At 38.1% G+C, this 8,474-nt stretch overlaps 3 protein-coding genes across 3 annotated transcripts; all 3 read right to left on the reverse strand.

Moving 5' to 3' along the window:
- Positions 1–459: 459 nt before the first annotated feature.
- On the reverse strand, positions 460–2,046 carry LOC110095933 (zinc finger MYM-type protein 1-like). The gene has a single exon (XM_020821658.1). It carries the CDS (start codon positions 2,044–2,046, stop codon positions 460–462), a length of 1,587 nt encoding a protein of 528 aa, XP_020677317.1.
- Positions 2,047–3,283: 1,237 nt separating this feature from the next.
- Positions 3,284–4,413, reverse strand: LOC110095938 (putative calcium-binding protein CML19). The gene has a single exon (XM_020821665.2). It carries the CDS (start codon positions 4,325–4,327, stop codon positions 3,554–3,556), a length of 774 nt encoding a protein of 257 aa, XP_020677324.1. The 5' UTR covers positions 4,328–4,413; the 3' UTR covers positions 3,284–3,553.
- Positions 4,414–4,929: 516 nt separating this feature from the next.
- On the reverse strand, positions 4,930–6,114 carry LOC110095932 (uncharacterized mitochondrial protein AtMg00810-like). The gene has a single exon (XM_020821657.1). The coding sequence runs from the start codon at positions 6,112–6,114 to the stop codon at positions 4,930–4,932; it is 1,185 nt and encodes a 394-aa protein (XP_020677316.1).
- Positions 6,115–8,474: the final 2,360 nt, after the last annotated feature.

Below are 8,474 nucleotides of genomic sequence, written 5' to 3' on the forward strand. Positions count from 1 at the left end.
ACTTAACAATCTTCTTTTCAAGATCAACAATGCTTCTTAGAGAGGAGAACTCTTCACTGGTCCGCATATCAATAATATAAGTTGATAATTGATTTTTAAGAAAAACAATCTCAATTATAGAAAAATCACTTGGATATAACTCTACTAGACATATCAACTTCCCCTCATCATAAGCATGAAAAGAATCACTTGGGTTTAAGCATGACACACAAAGTAGTAGCTCTGTACTTGATTCAGAAAATCGATTATTTAGCTGTCAACTACAGTATAAAATAAATCGGCACGATAATGATGTAGATTTGTTATTTCTTCACCTCTTCGCACTGCTCGACGTCGAGTTTTGTATGTTTCATTCATGTTTGGAACAACAACTTCAAAAACACCACAAAATCATGACACTTCGGCTAGTAAAGCATTCCATCCATTCTCCCTTAGTAGTTATAATCGTTGTTTAGATATTTAAACCAACTTCATCGCATTTTCAATGTCTTGATCTTTTCTTTGTAATGATTGCGATAACTCATTCGTAATACCCAATATATCAATCATCAAATGCATTGTAAAAATAAAATCAAAAGACTCCATTGTATCAATCAGAACACTCGCTTCAACCGATTGCTGATCATGAACCCCTTCTTCCTTAACAATCTCTAGGACTTCAATCACAGAAGCATACATACGCATGATACTAATCAAAGAATATAAATGTGAACTCCACCTAGTATCACTAGATTTCTGTAAATTAGTCTCTTGATTCAAACCTTTTCCACTCATGAGATTGCCATTTTTAAGATGAAGAAGGACTTTATCATGCTGAATACTTTTAAGAGTATCTGATCTCTTACAGGAAGCTCCAACAGTATTAATAATTCTAGAAGTGAACTCAAAGAGATGCTTTACTTGCCAGTTATTCTTTGCCACTACTACCAAACATAATTGGAGTTGATGAGCGAAACAGTGAACATAAAATGCTTGAGGATTATCATTTAGAATAAGGGCCTTAAAACCATGAAATTCCCCTCGCATATTGGATGCCCCATCATAACCTTGACCACGTATCATTTGTATGCTCAAAGAGTGTTTAGCTAGAATGTCTTCAATGGCTGCCTTTAGTGTAATTGCATTAGTGGATGTGACATGTTTGATACCTATAAATCTTTCAATCACTTGGCCCAACTTATCTACATATCTCACAGCAATAGCAAGTTGTTCCTTTGTAGAAACATCACGGGATTCATCAACTATAATTGAAAAGTATGAGTTACCAATATCTTTCATGATATATCTTAAAGTTTCAGCTGATGCAGCAATACATATTTCTTTCTGGACTTTTGGTGAAGTTAACTTCAGATTTGAGCTAGCATATGCAGATGTCACTGTCTTAATTTCTTCATTATGATCAGTTAGAAAGTCAAATAGCTCTAAATAATTTCCTCGATTATCTGAATTGGAAGACTCATCATGACCATGAAATGACAACCCCTGACGTAACAAAAATCTAACACAATCAATGGCTGCAGTCAACATGATCCTATATTCCTTTTTGTTCTTATCATCTTTGCTTAACCATAAAGCAGGAAGACTGTGTTCTTGTTTTTTCATCAAATCTTCACATTTTTGTCTAGCCTTATTATGTATGCTATTGTGATCTCCAATGTGACATAATAATTTCTCTTTCTTCTTCCAGTTTCTAAAACCTTCTCCAATAAATGAATCCCCACCACCTTGACCTTTAATGATTTGCTCTTGAGGTTTAAATAGATAACAGTAAAGACAAAAAATAGCATCTTTTTGCACACTGTACTCTAACCAATCAGAGTATTCATCAAACCATTTCGAATTGAACCTACGTGCAATATTTCCATATAAAGTTTGAGGAAATTGATAACTTCTCGGTTGATGAGGTCCCTTCAAGAGATAAGATCTCCGAATCTTATCTCTATCATTAACATCATAACTCCAAATAGGAAGTCGGAGTCCTGGATCTGATGCTAGATTATTAATATCAATTTCTACTCGCTCTTTTCTCTTTAAATAAGGCTCCATTATTTAACCCTAGAATGAAATTTATTACCAAGAAAAAGCAACCGTCAATCAAAATATTTATATCATAATAAACAAGTATGCTTATACAATAGAAACTTCAACTTAAACATTAAAAACTATGCTATGCTTATTTTAATAGATTATACAATTAAATGCAATTAAGTATCATACAGGCTACATGGAAAATTGAACTTCCTATTTCGTTGTGAAAATCGAATGTGTCATTTAAGGATTTAGTAAAGTGATTTACCTCTTTTGGAACAAAACATTTAAGAGCTGCCAGCTCTTGCCCTGCACTAACATCCCACTCGAGCAAAGGGAAAGTAAATTGTTCTATGAAGACCATGGTTGCTACTATCTACTTTATAGTTTTAAATTTATTGAAGCATCTGAATCTTTTGTGTCAAAAATCAAAGTCCTTTGTGGTCTAGTGCTAAACTGAAATGCAGGTTTTTTATAGTTGTTCCATATAATTATCACATTCAGTTGGAAACACATTGACCTCAAAAAGACCACAAGGTGAATTGAGCAGGGTAAGTGCTCTATCAATGTAGCTGTAATTGTTGCAATCAAATTCTTTAATCAATTCAATGGCTGAAGCTGGATTTTTGAAATCGGGCAAAAGTGTAGCAGCTTTCTCAGCAAGTAAATTCATGTTAAAAAAATTTCATTTTAGTGCTAAAAAAATTTCATGTTGTTCAGTCTTATAACTTATAAGCCTAAATAAGTTGAGCAAAGAGCCAAAGAAATTGTCTTTCTGCAAAAGAACAAACTAATTGTTCGCATTTGAAGGATGAAAAATTGTAGAATCAAAAAATCTCTTCTTTTAGTTTCTAACATCGATGGAAATCTGTGATCAGTTTTCTCAAACCAGACAGACTTTCATTTAAGAGATTGATTATTGATCTTTTTTTTTTCTTTTATAGGTTTCTCTCAGCCAGGAGAGGATCTGTTTTTCGGAAGAAGCAAAGAAAACAGCGAAAGAAGCAAAGAAATGGGCGAAAGAACGGAAGAAATGTTGCAGCCCTAACTGCTTTCAATAAGTCTCGGTATAATATAATTATGTTATAAATTTTTTTTAGCGGAAACATCTACACAATATATATATATATGAACTTTTTTTATTGAATATTCGTTTCAAATCGCAACTAAATTGATATTTGGATAACAGCTTTGAATTTTCACTAGGGTTCAGAATATTAAAAAAATTCTTAATATATATAATCGCTTACAATTCTTCATATATAACTTTAAACAACGCAGCTAGAGCTGTCATACAGATTTATTGAATCGAACCATCGAACGGCTAATGAAAGAGATTGAACTTGAGTCAGAAATTATAAACAAAAACCTATAAACGCGTGAAGACCATTGACTTCCAACGAAAATCGAATCCTTAATCAGCACGCCTCTCCTTATTCCTCCTATCATCTTCAAAGCCCAGATTATCCTACACAGCAATAGTAATTAATTACAAACCCATCCAATTAAATCATAAACCTCCTACCTAAACCATCATCATCTTAAACTCCTCAAAGCTTAAAACTCCATCTCTATTAACATCAAACCTACTTATCATCATCTCACATTCTTCGACTGTCCTGCTCTCTCCCAATCTCTCCAACGCCGCCCTCAAACTTCTAGGAGTGATGATTCCCTCTCCTTCAAACTCATATACCCTAAATGCCTCCTTCAAGTTATTTCGCTTCTCTTCGCCCCCTTCGCTGTTTGCTAGCTTCATGAAATCTTCCAATCCAAGCATTCCATCTCCATCCGAGTCGACCGATTCAACCGCAGCCTTGGTTTCCTCGATCGTCAGATCCTCCCCTAAGGCAAGCATGTAGTTCCGGAGCTCAGTCGGGGAGATCTTTCCGTCGCCATCTTCATCGAAACGCGACATGATTCGAGCCATGTCGACTTCTTGTTCTACTTGGTTTGCTGGAGATGAGAGACGTGGGATGGGCTTGGGAACTTGAAGCTGAGTCTGCTTGACCGTCGTGATTTCCTTTTTGCGAGGCAGCATGGAAAAAAATTTGTGGAGAAAGGAATGGTTCTGATTTGATGCTGTGGCTTCTTTAAAAGTTTTTTTGATGACTACTGTGGTAGCCATATATGCGAACGTTAAGAGAAAGGGATCAAGAGACGGGGATAGCTGATTAGTAAGAGGTTGGCTATTGTTAATTGGCATGCAGCACGGGCGGTTTGGGTGTTTTGAAAGATGGTTTCCAGTTTCGATGCTTATGTTATAATTAGGACAACGATTATTTATATAGTCGGACATGAAAGAACTTGAGAACCTTCGTTGAAGTTACAAGTATGGCAAAGATTAGAAGTACACACATATGTTGATCAACAGAAAAATCGAAGTCGTTCTTTCATCCATTAAATTCTAAATATAAAAGTAATTATGAAGTTATATTATTATTTTTGTAGAAGTGTAAAATTTTTTTCTATATTTTTTATTTTTAATCGTAACGTCTACATCACAAACTGGCTAAAGATAAAATTCGTCTCCGTTTTATATCAGAATGATTTTTTAATTATTTTAAGAAATAGCAGCTAAAAATTTATGATAGAAGGCAAAAACTTTTGGAAAATATTTGTCTTGTGCTTATCTTGATTTGGCACGAATCTTGAGGCAAACATGAGTTGGAGTCATCAAATATTAAAATCAGAACCCTTCGAACTTCGATTTCAGCAAGCTTATAGTTAAATTGAACAACTCGAGGAGATAAAGACAGAAAGAAACAGGTGAAAGAGACGAAAGGAGAATAGAAAAGTATTATTAAAGATTGTCTATTACAACAGTAGGATATAGCCTCTATATTTATAGATAAACTAGGTAGTATAACAGAAGTGAATGGCAGAGAATATGCCATGTGTTTAAATAGTATTGGTTGACGCTTTGTGTTTATTGAGCTGCTCTTTTAGCCCCTCGCAAACTGATGGTGAAGGCTGAACTGTCAGTTTAGATCTGAATAAGTGAAACCGAGGTGTGGAGAGTGGCTTGGTGAGAACATCAGCAATTTGATCTTGAGTAGATATGGGAACAATTCGGATGACTTGAGCTTGGATGTGGTCCCGAGTAAAGTGAACATCGACTTCAATGTGCTTGGTTCTGGCATGGAAGACAGAGTTGTTGGCGAGGGCGATGGCGGACATGCTGTCACAATGAATGTTGGTAAGCTTGTCTTGTATGATGTGAAAGTCGGACAGTAGCCTTCTGAGCCAAATAACGTCAGCGGTGGCCGATGCAAGTGCACAATATTTAGCTTCCGTCGACGAGCGAGCAACAGATTGTTGTTTCTTAACTGTCCAAGAAATTAATGTCTGTCCAAGAAACGAGCAGTAACTAGAGATAGATCGGCGAGTGGTGGAATCAGATGACCAATCGGCATCAGAGAATGTTTGAAGATGAAGAGAGGATTTGGATATAGGTATACCAAAGTTAAGAGTACCACAAATGTAGCGAAGAAGACGTTTTAATTGAAGAAAATGTTGAGGTAAGGGATTGTGGAGATGTTGGCAGAGTTGATTGACGGCAAATGAAATATCTGGTTGAGTTATAGTTAGATATTGTAGAGATCCGGTGAGTTGACGATAGACAGTAGGATCCGAAAGAGTTGAATCAGTGAGAAGGCTGACGGGTGCTTTGGTATAGGAGGGATTAGAGATCGGTTTGCATTTAAGAATACCTTCTTGTTGAATGATAGCCTCAGCGTAAGGTGTCTGTGAGAGATGCATAGAGTTGGAATGATGAAGGATATTAATGCCGAGGAATCTGGATGGTTTCCCTAAGTGTTTGATAGAGAATTTTTTGCTGAGTGAGGCAATTATGTGAAGAAGAGATGTAGGATGATTATTCGTAAGAAGGATGTCGTCAACGTAAATGAGCAGGTAGGCTTGATTGTTGTTGTGATGATAGGTGAAGAGTGAGGGATCTACATTGCTTTTCTGAAAACCAATATTGAGGAGAGCTTGAGAAAAGGTTTGGAACCATTGACGAGGAGCCTGTTTTAGTCCGTATATAGATTTGCGAAGAAGGCAGACGTGAGTCGGGTGTTGCATATCTTAAAAACCATGAGGTTGTTTCAAAAAGATTTACTCATGAATTGGGCCGTGGAGAAAAGCGTTAGTGACATCAAGTTGGTGGATAGGCCAATCGTGGTGAAGAGCGATGGTGAGAAGCACCCTGATGGAGGGAAATTTGGCCACGGGACTAAATGTTTCTTTGTAATTTAAGCCGTATTCTTATCGGTTACCTTGAGCAACAAGTCTCGCCTTGTAACAATCAATGGAACCATCAGTGTTCATTTTAGTTTTGTAGGTCCAGCGAGAGCCAAGAATGGGAGCATTGATAGGAGGGGAAACAAGATTCCATGTTCCTTATTGTTGAAGAGCAAGGAATTCAGATGCCATAGCTGCCCGTCATTGAGGATATTTAAATGCATCAATAAAGGATGTGGGAGTTAGAGGAATTGGATTGAGTTGATGTTGAAGGTTGAGCTGCTGTCTAGGCTTGAGGGAACCGGTTTGCAGCCGAGTAGTCACAGGGTGTTTGGAATGAATAGGAAGAGAAGGAAGCGGGATAGCAGGAGATGGCTTAGACATTGGAGTTGCGTTAGATGGTGTGTGCTAAGAGGAATGAGGTGCGCTGATTGCTGTAGATTGCTGAAGGGAACTACTGTTATTCGTGGGAGTTGATACAGGATGGGAAGTAGGGGAGAAATGTGATATGAGAGATGTTGGTACAAGCAGGTTGGAATTAGAAGAGATGTTAGTGGGAACATTGGTGGAAGGACCAGATTTGGAGGAGTAAGGGAATGTAGATTCGTCGAACGTGACATGACGCGATATAGTAATAAGACATGAGATGAGATCTAGACATTTGTATCCATTGTAGTTAGTAGCAAAACCAAGAAAAACAAAGTGAGGAGATTTGATGTTAAGTTTGTGTCTAGTGTGAGATGGTTGAAGAGGAAAGTAGGAACAACCGAATACCTTGAGATGAGTATATATCAGAGGTTGGTTTAGAAGGAGTTGACGAGGAGACAAGTTGGATGTATTGGGAGAGGGTAATAGGTTTATTAAGTAAGCGGCCGTGAGGAGATCGTCAGGCCACAGATGGAACGGAAGATTGGCTGAGGTGAGAAGAGTGCGAGTAGTTTTGATGATGTTCATGTGCTTTCTTTCAGCAAGGCCGTTTTGCTCCGGGGTATAGGGGCAGCTGAGTTGATGCGTGATACCGTGATTTTGAAGATAGGTTTGAAGATTATGATTAGTAAATTCTGTGCCGCCATCACTCCGTAGATATTTAATTTTACGACAGTATTTTTTCTCAACGACTTTATGAAATTTGATAAAGGTATTATAAACGTCAGATTTGTGACGAAGTAAAAATATCCAAGTATATCTTGATGCATCATCAACAAATACGACATAATACTTGAAACCTTGAGTAGACGGAACTGGTGCAGGTCCCCAAACATTTGTGTGGATAAGCTCAAGAAGTTTGTATTTATGATTAGTGGAAGAAGAAAAAGTAAGTTTGTGACCTTTTGAGGTCTTACAAGTTATACAATTCGAACAAACTACAAGAATATTGAGTGATTTATTCCTCTTTGATATGGTAGCAAGACCTTGAGCGTGCGGATGGCCAAGGCGATAATGCCATCGAAGATTCAAAGAAAGAGTAGCGGTCAGTGCTTGATGAGCTTTGGATTGATTCTTAATGGAGGCGCAGATCGGATAGACTCCGTTACGGCACGGACCCGAGAGAAGAATCCTGTCTGTCTTCGGATCCTTTATGAAGAAGCCAGAGGAGTTAAAATAAATTGACAAATTGTGACCGCGAGCAAGCTTAGAAACTGAAAGAAGATTGTGAGAAATATTAGGATGAAAAAGAACTTTAGGCAGAGTTAACATACGATGAGGAATGGGTAGGAGGCCACGACCGGAGTGAGAGATGGGAAGAGTGCGTCCATCACCGATTGCAAAGTTATCAGAGCTGCTGCACGCTTCTATGTTGCTGAGTTGATCAAGATTGTTGGTCAAGTGTGAAGAAGCGCCTGAGTCAAGGATCCATTCGGAGAGAGTGGCTGAGTTTGAAGCAAGAAGAGCAGTAGAGGATGAGTTCGTTGTAGGTAGCTGGTGTAATATCAAAAATCTGCTCCAGGATCGTCCAGGACGATCTGGATCGTCCTGGGACGATCGGTTGTAATTTTGCTCCAGAATGTGCCCAGTTTTGCTCCAGGTGATTTTCTGTACATATCGTCCAGGCCGATTTGGACATCGTCCAGGACGATTGGCACTGTAGAAAATATCGGCCTGCGAATAGTTCTGGGAACCGTCCAGGACGATCCAAAATGGTCTGATCGTCCTGGGACGATTTGGCGATCGGCCGGGCCGATCTGTGTATTATAAAGCTG

This window comes from Dendrobium catenatum, unplaced genomic scaffold (genome assembly GCF_001605985.2).
Source record: "Dendrobium catenatum unplaced genomic scaffold, ASM160598v2 fragScaff_scaffold_730, whole genome shotgun sequence".
Classification (NCBI taxonomy): domain Eukaryota; kingdom Viridiplantae; phylum Streptophyta; class Magnoliopsida; order Asparagales; family Orchidaceae; genus Dendrobium; species Dendrobium catenatum.

What these genes read in the sequence shown, in the direction of transcription:
- LOC110095933 (XM_020821658.1), bottom strand. Translation starts at nt 2,046, where the DNA reads ATGGAGCCTTATTTAAAGAGAAAAGAGCGAGTAGAAATTGATATTAAT.
- LOC110095938 (XM_020821665.2), bottom strand. Translation starts at nt 4,327, where the DNA reads ATGTCCGACTATATAAATAATCGTTGTCCTAATTATAACATAAGCATC.
- LOC110095932 (XM_020821657.1), bottom strand. Translation starts at nt 6,114, where the DNA reads ATGCAACACCCGACTCACGTCTGCCTTCTTCGCAAATCTATATACGGA.